This window comes from Phoxinus phoxinus, assembly GCF_949152265.1.
Source record: "Phoxinus phoxinus genome assembly, chromosome: 1".
Taxonomy (NCBI): Eukaryota; Metazoa; Chordata; class Actinopteri; order Cypriniformes; family Leuciscidae; genus Phoxinus; species Phoxinus phoxinus.
Genome location: NC_136876.1, coordinates 7,592,775 through 7,608,485, shown reverse-complemented (window position 1 = coordinate 7,608,485; position 15,711 = coordinate 7,592,775). Strand labels below are relative to the sequence as shown.

Sequence of the window (15,711 nt, the reverse complement as noted above, 5' to 3'; positions counted from 1 at the left end):
AACATTTTTTTGATCAAATTCAGTGAAATTGACACTATAATCCGACAGAACAACATAAATAAGGTGGTTTTAGAAAAAAACCCGAGCTTCTAACTCGACCTGGAGCGTGTTATTTTGTTTTGCAAAAATCCACCGTCCCGGATCATCGGGTCTAAACAGTGAGATCTGACTGTCAATCACAGGTCGTGCACAAATCACAGATCCCCCTCCCTCGCGCAGACGCGGACGTTACAATATCACATGCACACGACACGCCTGAAGTTCGCCTGAAGATTGTACGAAGCGTGATGGCAGAGAGAAAATCTAATAACAAGCTTCCAATTCCTCGGTTATTGCTATCTATGGATAGATTAGCCAGGGCAGCCTACCTCCGAGTCTATGGCGTTGATTGATGCTGAAGACGGACACGTTCACAGAAAATCAGGTACACACGCACTGACGATGGGCGGGTGCTCATTGGTAGTGGGGGAGGGGCATGAGAGTTGTAAACATTCAAAATATTGTCTAAGTCCACTCAATCTGCCAGAGTTGCCGACGGCAGCTTTAAGTCGTATTAACTGCAAACAATAAGTGCAACCATAAACAAAGTAGTAGTGCACAGACTCTCTATAATCGTTGTGAAATTGCTGTAATGGCAGTTATAGGGTTAATGCGGTGAGTTCGGGAACGAACGGGTAGAGAAACTAATTAAAGCTGCTCTAAGAGATGCTGGGTGACGTCACTTCTTATTGACATTCAAAGTATTGTAAAACAAAACGGAGGCTAGCTCGACCCTCCCCCTCCTCCCCCTCCCTCCTCCTCCTCCCCCTCCTCCCCCTCCCTCCTCCTCCTCCCCCTCCTCCCTCCTCCTCATCCCATCTCCTCCCCCTCCCTCCTCCTCCCCCTCCCTCCTCCTCATCCTCCCTCCTCCTCATCACGTCTCCTCCCCCTCCCTCCTCCTCCTCCCTCCCTCCTCCTCCTCCCTCCTCCTCCTCCTCCTCCTCCCTCCTCCTCCCTCCTCCTCCTCCTCCTCCCCCCTCCTCCTCCTCCTCCTCCTCCCCCCTCCTCCTCCTCCTCCCCCTCCTCCCTCCTCCTCCTCCTCCCTCCTCCTCCTCCTCCTCCTCCTCCTCATCCCTCCTCCTCCTCATCCTCATTCCGTCTCCTCCCCCTCCCTCCTCCTCCTCCTCCTCCTCCTCCCTCCTCCTCCTCCTCCTCCTCCTCCCCCCTCCTCCTCCTCCTCCTCCTCCCCCCTCCTCCTCCTCCTCCTCCTCCTCCCCCCTCCTCCTCCTCCTCCCCCTCCTCCCTCCTCCTCCTCCTCCTCCTCCCCCTCCTCCCTCCTCCTCCTCCTCCTCCTCCTCCTCCTCCTCCTCCTCCTCCTCCTCATCCCTCCTCATCCTCATTCCGTCTCCTCCCCCTCCCTCCTCCTCCTCATCCCGTCTCCTCCCCCTCCCTCCTCCTCCTCCTCATCCCGTCTCCTCCTCCTCCCTCCTCCTCACTCCTCCTCCTCATCCTCCTCATCTCCTCCCCCTCCCTCCTCCCCCTCCTCCTCTTCCTCCTCATCCCGTCTCCTCCCCCTCCCTCCTCCTCCTCATCCCCTCCCCTCCCTCCTCCTCTTCCTCCTCCTCCTCCTCATCCTCCTCATCCCGTCTCCTCCCCCTCCCTCCTCCCCCTCCTCCTCATCCTCCTCATCCCGTCTCCTCCCCCTCCCTCCTCCCCCTCCCTCCTCCTCCCTCCTCCCCCCCTCCCTCCTCCTCCTCCCTCCTCCTCCTCCTCCTCCCCCCCCTCCTCCTCCTCCTCCTCCTCCTCCTCCTCATCCCGTCTCCTCCCCCTCCCTCCTCCCACATCCTCATCCCGTCTCCTCCCCCTCCCTCCTCCTCCTCCTCATCCTGTCTCCTCCCCCTCCCTCCTCCTCATCCCGTCTCCTCCCCCTTCCTCCTCCTCCTCCCCCTCCCTCCTCCCTCCTCCTCCCTCCTCCTCCTCCCGTCTCCTCCCCCTCCCTCCTCCTCATCCCGTCTCCTCCCCCTCCCTCCTCCTCATCCCGTCTCCTCCCCCTCCCTCCTCCTCATCCCGTCTCCTCCCCCTCCCTCATCCTCATCCCGTCTCTTCCCCCTCCCTCATCCTCATCCCGTCTCCTCCCCCTCCCTCCGTTTCCCGGTGAGCATAAACAACGGCTCCGTCATAAACAAATTTAGTCAAAGTTGTGTTGGTTAGGCGAACACGAACGTCCATTTAGAAAAACAAAAAAATGGATTTACCTGTCCAGCAAAAACAGAGCTACCTGTATGTCGGATTGGAAGTCCCTCTGGCGGCGCAGGTCTCGCCACCTTTCGAATGCTTTTCCAATGTAAATTCGGGACTTCGCACGTTCCTTATCCTTTTCCCTCTGTGCAATTTGTTCATCGGAACGTCGTCTCTTTGGTCGTGTGTCAGCCATGTACAACTTTAAGAGAATATAATTCTAACTTCCCTCTTCATGCTTCTCTCTCCTTCACACCCCCCTTCATGTGTACACACACTAACCCCCCAAACCGCACCCCCAGATCCTGCTGGTCGGTGATTGGCTGGAACACTGTTTGTTATGTTTCGTGGTCCAGGTTGGCCCAGTTTGTTTTTGTTGCTGTTTGTGGAGCCTGGGCTGTCTACAGAGACTGTGTTTTTTACAGTGTTCAGGGAACAGGCAGCTAGCGGATAGTGAGGAGATGTTTGCTGTATGTGACAAATGTTTTGGCCTAAAAAACGCATGACATCGCTTAGAGCACCTTTAACAGCCCTATTTTAACAGTCCAGAGATAGGCTTGATAGCTCTGTTGCGCAGCGAATCCTCCGCCATCGTCACGCGATCAGAGAACTGGGATTGCTACTGCAGTCTGCCGACTCGTGCTGGAGGAGCAGAGCAGACGTTTACAATAGTTTACAATGTTTTTTATTCTTAGATAAACAGCTAAACGACCTCAGAGGCAGTGACACGGTGGGCAGCGTAATGTAATGTGAATGTAGCGGTGACATATTATATGCTAATTCCACCTTCACGCTCCGTCATGGCGATATCACGAGTTTTCACTCGACGAGAGATCTCGTCACATTCTAGTCTCGCGAGATCTCGTCACACCGCTACTAGTGAACACACGAGATCTCGTCACACCGCTACTAGTGAACACACGAGATCTCGTCACACCGCTACTAGTGAACACACGAGATCTCGTCACACCGCTACTAGTGAACACACGAGGTACAGTCTGTTAGTGTGCAGATGCTTTCAGCACATATAAACAATCTGCAATACTTGTATTAGTAATATTACTCTTATATTGAGTATCTGATATTGTTTGTGTCGTTGCTGTATTTTGAGTGGAAGTTTTAAGATAATAAACACTTGCTGAACTATGAAGTGACAACAGTATCTCAGAGGACCATCACTGTAATAATCTCTGACTGAAACTTACTGAACTTTAAATAAAATCATCGTCACAAGCACCAATTTACTTCATGATAAATAAGGATAACTATGCTATTATATGCCATTTATCATTTTATTTGTAGTTGTTGTTTTTATGTATTTGGTTAAACACAGTAATATAGTCCTGCTGTGTCTCTCTCTCTCAGGGACTGTGGTTGGGATTGTTGTTGCCGCTTCATTCGCTCTTCTCCTTCTGGCTCTTATTCCCTGGGTGATTCGTAAAAAAAGAGCAGGTGAGTTTTTCATATTTTGTAACAACTGACAAAAACATCTACAAATAAATATTTAATTTAGACAAATTTATTTCTCTAAAAGTAAAGAGAAACAATGAGTTAACAAAAATACTGTTTCTGTTCTACAGCACTTGATCCTTCTAGACTCTTTTAAAACTGATTGTCGTGTGTGTGTGTGTGTGTGTTTTTTTTTGATCGATCATGAATGATCCTGTGTCATTATGTTTCAGGCAACAGAAGAGGGACTGGTGACTCTGTGGTAAGTATTGCTGGTTGATCCATGAGTTATTAATGTCCATAAGGACTGATCCTGAAATATGACACTCTTATTAGTCAGATTAAAATGTCAGGTTTCTCAGAGACAGTTCTGTCAGTCTTGTCTTAGTTTAATGTGTGTGTTGTGTTTGAGCACATGGCTCTGTCTCTGTGTGTGTTGTGTTTGAGCACATGACTCTGTCTTTATCTGTGTTGGCTTCTAATGTCCCGCCTCCTAGTTTCCAGTTACCTCTTGTTTAGCCGTTGATGAGTCCTCGTCAGTCTGAGTGCTCACCTGTTATTTGTCAGAGGATTGCCGAATGCAATGTTAGTTTGACTTCTGTCTCCTGAGATTCCTTCATCTGATCGAGTTTTGAAGGCAGCACAGATCTATCCTTCACTGCCTTTGGTATCCCACAATCCTGTGCTTTCCATTCTGTGACAGTTGAGCTAGAAAAATAAAGATGGCGTCTGAAAGTTGCGGCTGTTTGTGTGTAAATGTACATTTTTGATCAACATTTTCCACTTGTGATGTCATTTATAGCGACTACCGTATTTTCCGGACTATAAATTGCTCCGGAGTATAAGTCGCATCAGTCAAAAAATGTGTCATGAAGAGGAAAAAAACATATATAAGTCGCACTGGACTATAAGTCGCATTTATTTAGAAATGTATTTCACAATGTAACGTAAATGACTCGGACTCTGGGTCCATGCGAATTAGCTCAATAGGGAATTTTGGAAATATTAATAATCATAACTCATGGTCATAATTCATAAATCACATATACATTTACTTTATCAATTTTCGGTATTTACCTCTTAACTGGCCGGTTCTCGTTTATCAAATCAGTCACTTGTCCACCAAGTGTACATATGTAAGATAGCTTATCACAGATCAGCAAAAGGGTATTACCGTGTTTACAAACTCCACGAAAGTTTATCTTCTGGCCACGAACATAAAACTTTCTGAGTTTATGAATTAAAACTTACTCAAAGTAGTCTATAATATCGAGCGTGTAGCTTAATTAGATCTTTGGCATTTCAGTGACTTCATAAAATGGGTTTTTCAAACACAGAGACAGTCAAAGTATGAATGGGTTTTAATAAATGTCAAAACTAGAGATTACATGAGCTACAACTATAAACGTACGTAAAAATGCAAACAAGAAAACAAACAAACATTTAAACAAACAAGAACATAAGAAATAGCGTGATCAGAGTGAATGAAATGAAAGGGAGAAAATAAGAAGAGAGAAAGAGAATAGCTGGTAATAATTACAGACAGAAACCTAATTTCAAAGACACCTGGATTCAGCTTCAGAGCGGTCAATACTTGCGAGTTTTGTTCTCTGTTCGGTGTATGCTGAGAGGCAGGGAGCGCGGACGGTGTCCTGTTGGTGCTGCGTCTTCTGGTGTCGCGGGAAACTTAAAAGGCTCACTGAATGTAACGTTTACCGGAAAATAAGATTAATCTCCCATGAAGGAAGAGGCAAATAACTTAGTTGCATAGAACGGCAGCTACGACTCAAACATGTGGTGTCCGAGGGAGATGGCCGGAGGTGAGCAGCGCACGGAAGAGGTTTTTCTTCAAGAGCTGGAGAGTTGGAAAAGTTGGATAGCCAAAGTCAGAGAAGAGAGGGAGAAAATAGCTTTTAAAGACATATGTTTACGCCTTCTTTTTGGGACAACAGCAAATAGGATCTTCTGATCTGGAGCGGGAAAGATGTTTCTTTGTTTGTGAAGAAACGCCTACTTTGACTATGTCATGTGAGATATCAAGTTTTAACATTCATATCTAGAAATATGGTATTTCCTAGAATAAATGCATGTTATTGTATTCTGCAGTCAAGATTCGACTCCGAAATGTTTTTCCCATTACAATGACACCTCGAATGACGTTTTTTTACATGAAAGAAATACAGGGTTACATAATTTCCTCATACTCACTAGCATAGTGATTTTGATTAACCTAATACCGTTGCATAGATACTTCAGACATTATCTTGACCAATTATACACATAAAAATATATATCAAAACATTGCTATTGGATCATACGTGGACATTTCAGTTTCACAGTCCATGAGTGTGTGTGTGTAATGTCTTTAAGGCATCACGTGATCTTGGTGTTGAGTCATTCAAAGTTCGGACCCCCGTGACGAATCTCGGGGGTCCGAATCTTACAAAGATGTCTTGTCTTTTCTAATTTGAAAAGCAGCTGACCGGATGTCATTGTCGCTACAACAAAATCCAAGACCAAGAACAGACGTTTAATCTGGAAAGGCAAGTTATTCAGCTCCACAATAGCACACAGAACAACAGCTGAATAGTGTCCGGTGTGTTAGCGTAACACATTAACAGTTATTCAGCTCCACAACAGCACACAGAACAACAGCTGAATAGTGTCCGGTGTGTTAGCGTAACACATTAACAGTTATTCAGCTGCACAACAGCACACAGAACATCAGGCTGAATAGTGTCCGGTGTGTTAGCGTAACACATTAACAGTTATTCAGCTACACGATAGCACACAGAACAACAGGCTGAATAGTGTCCGGTGTGTTAGCGTAACACATTAACAGTTATTCAGCTACACGATAGCACACAGAACAACAGGCTGAATAGTGTCCGGTGTGTTTTAGCGTAACACATTAACAGTTATTCAGCTACACGATAGCACACAGAACAACAGGCTGAATAGTGTCCGGTGTGTTAGCGTAACACATTAACAGTTATTCAGCTACACAATAGCATAAAGAACATATACCTGGGAGGCTGAATAGGCTAAATTAATATTAGCCAGCGAGTCCAACAAGTTACCGGTAAGCAAGTTCACCGAGCTCCCGATTTCATTCACAACACTGAATCCATTGAGTTCTTCCTCTGTGTCGCTTCTGAACAACTCCGCCAACTAGAGCGCCCTCTCGCGGCTGTAGACGGTAATGTTTTATCTTGGTTCATCTTAGTCAGTATGAATTAATTTTGATATATAAGTCGCACCTGACTATAAGTCGCAGGACCAGCAAAACTATGAAAAAAAGTGGGACTTATAGTCCGGAAAATACGGTATTTACTATTTTTACTAGTCATTTCTCAATTTACTAGTCATTAAATATTCTCTTAGTTTTAACCAAAGCTTGCTCTATTTTGCTGGGGATCATTAAACCGTAACACTGCCTCAGAAGTCAGTCTGACATCAGTTTCGTGAGGAGCCTTCGTGTCCAAACGCTGCCTGCAAAGTCATTGTCTGATAGGACAGCGAGGCAACAAGTCACTGCCTACGTTTTCAGACGCAGTCTTTGTGTTTTCTTCCCCTCGTGTTTTGCCAGTTTGATGTAATTGAACAGCTGTTCACACAACATCGTTTTCAACCAAAAACGTAAAACCTTTTATACATTTTGGCCGTTCATTTACACAACAACGTCATTTTGGGAGCATGAAAACGCAAAGTTTTGAAAACGGGTTTCAAAGTGCAAGTTGACAATGAAGTTATGCACATGCGTATTACGTGTTCAGTCTATAGTGTTTCATCGCCATCTACTGGCCTGACAGCAGAATACTGCGTTGTCAGTTGTTATAACTGTGTGAATAGGGATAGTTTTGACAATGATGTCATCTGTACGCGGAAAACTCAAAGGAAAAACTTTTTAAGCGTAGCGTTGTTGTGTTGAACTGAGTGTGTTGTGCTGCTGTTCCTAATTGCCCATTGGTGTAGTTGTGGATTTCATCATGTGTTGTTCCTGTTGTGTGGGTCAAGTCAGACATCCTGCATGTTACAATAGGATCTGTCCTCATAACCTCATGTCTGTATAATAGATTTTCACAAAACATGTATGTGAAATTGCCAGAACACACGTTTTACACATATATTACCTGAACATTTGCAGCACCTGAGTAAAATATTATTGATGGATGGCATTTAATAGCTTGATTTTTTTCCCATATTTCCATTGATGTTTAGGAGCAGACAGACGATGTGACTTATACTGAAGTCGCTGCGTACAGTAAAAAAAGAATCAAAAAGAACAAGGTGAGCGAACACTTCCTTGATGTTGTCCAGCTTCTCTCAACGTGATAGTTTGTGTTTTCCTCTTATATGCAGTTCTTCATGATTTGTGTGATTATATGCAGTTCTTCTTGGTTTGTGTGATTATATGCAGTTCTTCATGAATTGAGCTCATGCTGTAATAATTGTGGGTTGAAACAACTGTGATGTTCATTCAGGTTCGCTGTGATGATAAAGTGACGTACGCTTCCATCAGAGGAGCAAAAGCTGGAGCTCAGGAGAACTGCAGTCAACTTTATGCCTCTGTGAACAAGAACAAATCAGGCAAATAATTATACAAAACCCACATGAGCAGAGGAATATCAATCTAATATAACTCAATCCTGATGGGTTCATTCATTGTTAATACTTTGTCTTTTACATGTTAACAAACACATTGTAACAGATTGTTGTGTTTTGTCCTCTTTGTGTTCTGGCTTTGAGTTCTAGCGCTTCCAGAACTGTTTTAATAACCTTTGGTCTAGTTTTAATTTAGCAATGTGGCACTAGTGTGACTACGTATTTTCAGGAGTATTTTCAGAGCGATGAACTCACTGTTGAGGTTTGGGAACATGTTTCTGTTGAGTGTGAGAACTCAGTTAGTTTAACCACATGTTTTCAGAGAAACACGTGTGGTTAATGAAGAAAGAAAGAAGAGGAACTGACATCTTAACCCACACAGAACTGGTCATCTCTGAGCTCAGTTAGGACTGAACCTGGTCAAACAAAAATAACTTATTTAATGGATAATTACAAGTATTTGTCTGGTATTGGATGCTGAATGAGACAAATCATTTTAAAATGTACTTTTTATTCAGTCCCATAAGTACATAAAATCAGTTATTTTTACATTAATAACCATATTAATATTGCAAGAGTGAATTAACTTCCCATAAATTGCAGATCCTTTGTGTATTCCTTAACACTCACCTATGTATCATCTTTTTACTCTTTTAATTCCTTTTATAACTGAATCATCTCTTTTAATTTCTTTTATAACTGTTTTAACTTTCCCTGCTTTTATTTTGTGATTATTTTAATTCCTTTCTGTAATGCACTTTGAATTGCCATAGTGTATGAAATGTGCTATATAAATAAACTTTTTTTAAAGTGCATTCATAAACGATTCTTTGCAACAGCAAATCATTTCCATTTCATGCAGGCCTAATTGAGGCCTATGCCTAACCACAAGTCAACAAAACACGCTTAAAGGGATAGTTCACTTCAAAATGAAAATTCTGTCATCATATACTCACCCTCAAGTTGTTTCAAACCTGTATGAATTTCTTTCTTCTGCTGAACACAAAGGAATATATTTTGAAGAATGTCAGGAACCAAACAGTTAACTTGGTCCCATTGACTTTCATAGTAGGAGAAAAAAATACTATGGAAGTCAATGGGACCAATTAACTGTTTGGTTCCTGACATTCTTCAAAATATATTCCTTTGTCAGAAGAAAGAAATTCATACAGGTTTGAAACAACTTGAGGGTGAGTACTGTATATGATGACAGAATTTTCATTTTGAAGTGAACTATCCCTTTAACGTGTGTAATCGGCACCAAAGCTACCGCCGACGACACCTGACGGCTGAAAAAGCGCACATTGTCTCGAACTAAATCAGCACAGCTCTCTGATCAATGAACGAACGCTGTTTTTTCACGGAACACATTACATTTAACAGTCAACTGCATTAAAAGGCATGTTATCAGAACAGATTCACATATTTTCATGAATTTTTTTTAACGATTTCAACCTAAAACCTCAGATTTAAACAACAAACAAAATGCGCCATTCACGTCATTTGCGCTACAAGAGCGTCATCAACCCTATGGCGCAATCAATTTATGCATTCAAGACAACACTGCGTTTCAATTTAATCGTCCATATCAGTGGGAACAATGAGGCCGCACTTCTGATGCGCAGAGGTGTTCGATGCGGGGCTGCACTCCAGAGAGAAATTAACGCAAGTCGTCCTCCGCCTGCAGCCTTGATCTGTATTTGTTTTTAATCAGGGTCAGTGCGGAAAACCCACACTCACACAAGAAGGTGGAGGTGAAGGGGATTAGGACTTTCGTAACAAACTGTGTTAAAAAGAATTTGACATGCAAGTACAAATGTAGGCTGTCTGTCTTACAGCGTTTTTCTACTTTACCACAGTAAAGAATACAAATATAATAGGCCTAATTAAAAGCGAACCAATTAAGCAATGTTTATAATCCCTGGGTGAGACGTGAGTGGTTTGGGAAAATAAACAAGAGATTCCATGCAGGGATGAGTCACGATTTTTTAATTTTCGATTATTATTTAATTATAGAATATCGAATAGGTTGTGCGATTATTCTCTAAAATAAAATCGCCATGTTTTCGGTGCTGATGCGGTGGTTACGCGTTCATGTAAACGGAGGGTGACGCTGCCAATAACGCACATAACAGCTGTCACAAAGAACCAGCAAAAGTAATGATTATGAATGTGATGATTACGCGCTGAAAACCGCTGTACTAGGCTTTATATTGATATAATTTTCAAACAAATTGATTTGAAATAAGGTGAAATAATACATCTTTATTATTAATTCATGGCCTGCAGTCTAGAAAATGAGGACAGTTTTACTGTCTTAGAACATTCTCATTAAAACATGTTCTAAAGCAGCTAATTACCTGTCATCTTGCACTTATTATGAGACCAGGCAAAAGCCTGGTGTTTGAACCCTTTGAGTAGCTGCTTTCAACAATGCTTGTAATGTTATATTATATTTGTCAATAATAATGTGACGGATGGTGATTAAGCAGACAGATGTGTAAAATAATACTGAAGTTTATTTTGAACAGAAGCACGGAAACCAGCAGATGTATATGGTGAGTTGAACACAATGAAGATAGATGAATGGACCTTAGCTGATGAATAACAGTATTGTCCTTTACAGATGGAGATCGGAACGAGGCTGATGGTCAACACAGATGAGAGTCACTGAATATGGCAGAAGGTTCTTGGAACGGGATCGGATGACGAGGATGGCAGGTGATTGGAACAGGTAAGGATCGAGGTAGAGTCTGTGTGTCCATGGAGAGACGAGATCAGACAATGAAGAGTGGTGCAAGTGAATGTATATAGTGAACAGGTGACAAGGTACAGGTGTGGTGATTAGTAATCAGGGGAGAGTGAACGAGTGGGTGGAGTCTGTAGATCTGGTGGAGCAGTGACAGTACCCCCTCTTCCATGGGCGGCTCCTGACGACTGCGTGGAAAGATGATGACGGCGACAAGGTCTACCATGACCCCTGGGAGCTGGATGATCTAGGTGCTTGGTGTGGAATTGGGTAAGGATTGCTGGATCGAGGATATCGTCACGAGCAACCCAGGATTGTTCTTCTGGTCCGTAGTCCTCCCAGTCGATCTAATCTGGCACCTCATCGTCGTGAATCCAGAATGTCTCAAACCCAGTAGATAGGCTCCTCTTCGGCAAGGTTGGGAGGAGGAGGTACATCGGCATCACCAGGATATGTGGGAGGAGGAGAGACAGGTTCAGTGTGAGGTTTCAGGAGTGACACATGGAAGGAAGGTGAGATTCTAAAGTGAGGTCGTAAGTTGAACCTATAGGTGACTTCATTGATCTGCCTCTGGACGGTGAATGGTCCAATGTATCGAGGACTCAGCTTACGGCAGGGTCCCATGTAGAGAGCCATACTTTATGTCCTGGTTGATAGGAGTGGAGGTACGACGACAATCAGCTTGAGTTTTGTGTCTCCGCACTGCCTGTTGGAGATGCACGTGAGCTGAGACCCATACCCTCTCGCTCTGCTCGAACCAGTGATTGACAGCTGGAACCCCCGAGGGCTCACCCGACCAAGGAAACAGCGGAGGTTGGTAACCAAATATGCGCTGGAACGGGGTGAGCCCAGTGGTGGACTGGCGAAGAGAGTTTTGTGCATATTCTGCCCAGGGAAGGTATTGGCTCCAGCTGTCCTGGTTCTGGTGGCAGTAAGACCTCAGGTATTACGGAGACTCCTAGAAGTTTGAAGAAAGCTTGCCACACTCTCGAGATAAACTGAGGACCCCGGCTTGGCGATATCTTCGGGAATACCGAAATTTCTGAACACTTGTTGTAACAGAGATTCGGTGGCTTCAAATGCTGTAGGTAGACCGGGCATAGGGATCAACTTGCAGGCCTTGGAGAAACGGTCCACAACGACGAAGATACAGGTGTAATTCTTCGACTTCTGCAGATCGGTCATAAAATTGATACCGATGTGAGATCAGGGTCGACGAGGAATCGGAAGAGGAACCAGTTTACCCTCCGGAAGTCTTTTCGGGGTGTTGGTAACGGCACAGACTGAGCAGTAGCGCTGACGAGAGGGTACGCCTACTACCTGGGTGTCCAGAGCCCGGAGATGTGTAGGCTGAGTACAGAAGGGCTAAACGATGAGGAGCTGGAACATAAATTAGCCCTTCTGGATCTCTCTGCGGAGCAGGGTTGGCACGGTTTTCTTGAGAGATCTGTTCATTGATATCCCAAGTGATGGGACTAACGAACATGGCTGGAGGGAGAATGGGTTCCGGAAGGGTTTCGTCTGGAGTGGTTTGGTGAAGACGGGAAAGGGCATCGGCTTTGCAGTTCTTGATTCCAGGGCGGTAAGTTACGGTGAAGTTGAACCGTGGAAAGAACAATGCCCACCGGGCTTGACGCGGATTCAGTCTTTTTGCTTCTCTGAGATACTCCGGATTACGGTGATCGGTGATAACTTCTAATTGGTGAATGGCTCCCTCCAGCCAATGTGTCCATTCTTCTAGGGCCAGTTTAATAGCGAGCAGTTCTCTATTCCCGATGCCGTAGTTCTGCTCCGCCGAGGACAGCTTCTTAGAGTAGAAGGCACATGGATGGAGTTTAGGAGGGTCACTCTGCCGCTGAGAAAGAACTGCTCTGACCCCGGTAGAAGAGGCATTTTTAAATATCCAGCTCCAAAACAGCTGGCCTTAATGCACAATCAGGGTCCGATATTCACTCGTTTTCATTCACTCCTTCAAGTGCACTATTAGTGGACTAATGCAGGGAATAGTGAATGAGGGTATAGAGGGCAGTTTCAGATTTCAGTTTCCTCTTCTTTCTTTCAGTTTCAAAGTTTTTGTATGAGAATGTAACGCAGTTCAGATGTTATGGGAAGAAGGAGGCGGGAGCCGGCGAACATTTAAAGACTTTAATAATAAAATAAATAAATACAAAATAAAAAAGTAAAGATAGCAGCCCCTCATCGACGACTGCTGTCACGTATAACAAAACACATTTAAAATCCAGGCCTGTTCCTCTCTCGCTATCCACTGTCGTCACTCCTCTTTTATGCTTTAATTACTCCTATAATTATACAAAACCCACATGAGCAGAGGAAAATCAATCTAATATAACTCAATACTGATGGGTTCATTAATTGTTAATACTTTCAGTGTCTTTTACATGTTAACAAACAAATAGTAACAGATTGTTGTCTGTTGTCCTCTTTGTGTTCTGGCTTTGAGTTCTAGCGCTTCCAGAACTGTTTTAATAACCTTTGGTCTAGTTTTAATAGAGCAATGTGGCACTAGTGTGACTACATGTTTTCAGGAGTATTTTCAGAGCGATGAACTCACTGTTGAGGTTTGGGAACATGTTTCTGTTGAGTGTGAGAACTCAGTTAGTTTAACCACATGTTTTTAGATAAACACGTGTGGTTAATGAAGAAAGAAAGAAAGAAAGAAAGAAGAGGAACTGACATCTTAACCCACACAGAACTGGTCCTCTCTGAACCCAGTTTGGACTGAACCTGGTCAAACAAAAATAACTTATTTAATGGATAAATACAAGTATTTGTCTGGTACCTTTTATTGGTGTCAGTGACGTAAGACGGCAAGCAGACGGTTGAGCTGAACCAGACGGTTATAGAAGTGCAGAGGATTCAGTGACTGAAGAGCAGAATTGTATCAGCATCTCCTGTGGCAGGTTTAACTTCTTCAGCTGGTGAAGGAAGTACATTGCTTTTTAACACTGGAGTCTATCTGATTGTCCCACTTCAGGTCCTGAGAGATGGTAGTGCCCAGAACACTGCGGTCATGCCCAGTCATTTATGGATTTGGCCTTTGCAATGTTGGCTCCATTGTCAGTAGTTTTGACAATAGAGTCTATGTGGAACTCCTCCTTCAGGTCCTGAGAGATGGTGCTGGCCAGGAGCCTGAAAGACTCATGCTGTTCATGATGGTGAGTGGGAATGATGCTGGGGCGTTTCTCCTGAAGTCCACGATCATCACCACAGTTTTAAGCGTGTTAAAGGGATAGTTCACCCAAAAAATGAAAATTAGCCTATGATTTACTCACCCTTAAATCATCCTATTTGACATTCTTCTTTCAGACGAATACAATCGGAGTTATATATAAAAATGTCCTGGCTCTTCCAAGCTTTTTGTTTAAATGTTTTTTTTTCCAAACATTTTATGAATCTATTTTCAAGCTTTAGTAGAGTAAAAAAGTTACATACAGCACCTTTAAACTCAGATCTTGAAGATTTTGCAGTCATGTGGCTCCCTCTAGTGCACAACATTAGTGGGTTATGAATCGCATTGATATATTTGGCTGATTTTTTAAATTACACAACTCAATATTAGTGAGATAAGCCACTACATGATGATTATATTCTTATCATCAATCAGTTTATAGCATCTGATTGTTTTTTCTCTTGCTGTTCTCAACATAACAATCAGGGGGTCCTTTGTTCAACATTCGCCGCTGGCTCAAAACCACTAGCCTGACTACGTCAGACTTCATACTTCCACTCAATTACGAACAGAGGGCGGGCTGAGAGCCGTGACATAGATGCTAAGCGGCGAGTTTGAGATTGGGGAAATCGAAAACGATCACGGATATGGAGACAAGGGATGCAATTCGCTCTGTTGTGGAGAATATTCCCGGCATTTCCAAACTGAAGGACGAACAAGAAGAGTGTTTGGTAAACATTTTGAATGGAGGTGATGTCGTGGCCCTACTCTCGACAGGTTTTGGTAAAAGTTTAATTTATCAAATATTGCCGATCGTCAGCGAGAAACTGGGGAGGCCAAAGGCCGGCAGGGCGTAGATTTACATCACATAATCTACAAAAGTCGTTGACATCCATGTTCACTCCGGTATTTCTCTCGATGGTTTCGTTTTCGCATTATTTATAATGTGTTTACAGTGGCAGTTCGATGCTGCTGAGCTGGCGCATAACACACGTAATAACTAAACGTTATGTGATTGGCTTACGGGTGACCAATGATTTTATACTTCAGACGAGTAGATTACTGTTATTTTACAGCAATTTTACTGCAATTTTTTACAGTGATTGACACTTAAAGCTCATTTCATTGGCGACAGCAGACTGAGGGTAATTGTTGGTTACTATCTACTGCCTTTAACCTTTTGAACCCAATTCTTTTTTCTTTTTTTTTTAGTTTTTAATTTTTTTAATTTAGAGGTTTATTTACCTCTACTTTTCTATCTAAAATATGAGGAATAACAATAAACAGTACAATGATGGCATCAACATATCTTGCAGTAGGACTTTTATCTGACTTTGAAGTGTGTGTGTGTGTGTGTGTGTGTGTGTGTGTGTGTGTGTGTGTGTGTGTGTGTGTGTGTGTGTGTGTGTGTGTGTGTGTGTGTGTGTGTGTGTGTGTGTGTGTGTGTGTTTGTGTGTGTGTGTGCTCTTGTTTTCATGACAACTGAGGACATTTTTATGAT

General features: G+C 43.4%; 2 protein-coding genes across 3 annotated transcripts in view; one reads left to right on the top strand and one right to left on the bottom strand.

The window, feature by feature from the left end:
- Positions 1–9,096, top strand: part of LOC307000677 (uncharacterized protein) — a 64,506-nt gene extending 55,410 nt beyond the window's left edge. For both annotated transcript variants that reach the window (XM_079616452.1, XM_079616451.1), the window contains exons 6-9: positions 3,583–3,669; positions 3,900–3,928; positions 7,888–7,956; positions 8,151–9,096. In XM_079616452.1, coding sequence (XP_079472578.1) covers positions 3,583–3,669; positions 3,900–3,928; positions 7,888–7,956; positions 8,151–8,264 — 299 coding nt within the window. In that variant the 3' untranslated portion in view covers positions 8,265–9,096. The remainder of the gene's footprint in view (positions 1–3,582; positions 3,670–3,899; positions 3,929–7,887; positions 7,957–8,150) is intronic.
- Positions 1–15,711, bottom strand: part of LOC307000690 (uncharacterized protein) — a 441,581-nt gene that overhangs the window by 327,720 nt on the left and 98,150 nt on the right. The window lies entirely within an intron of this gene.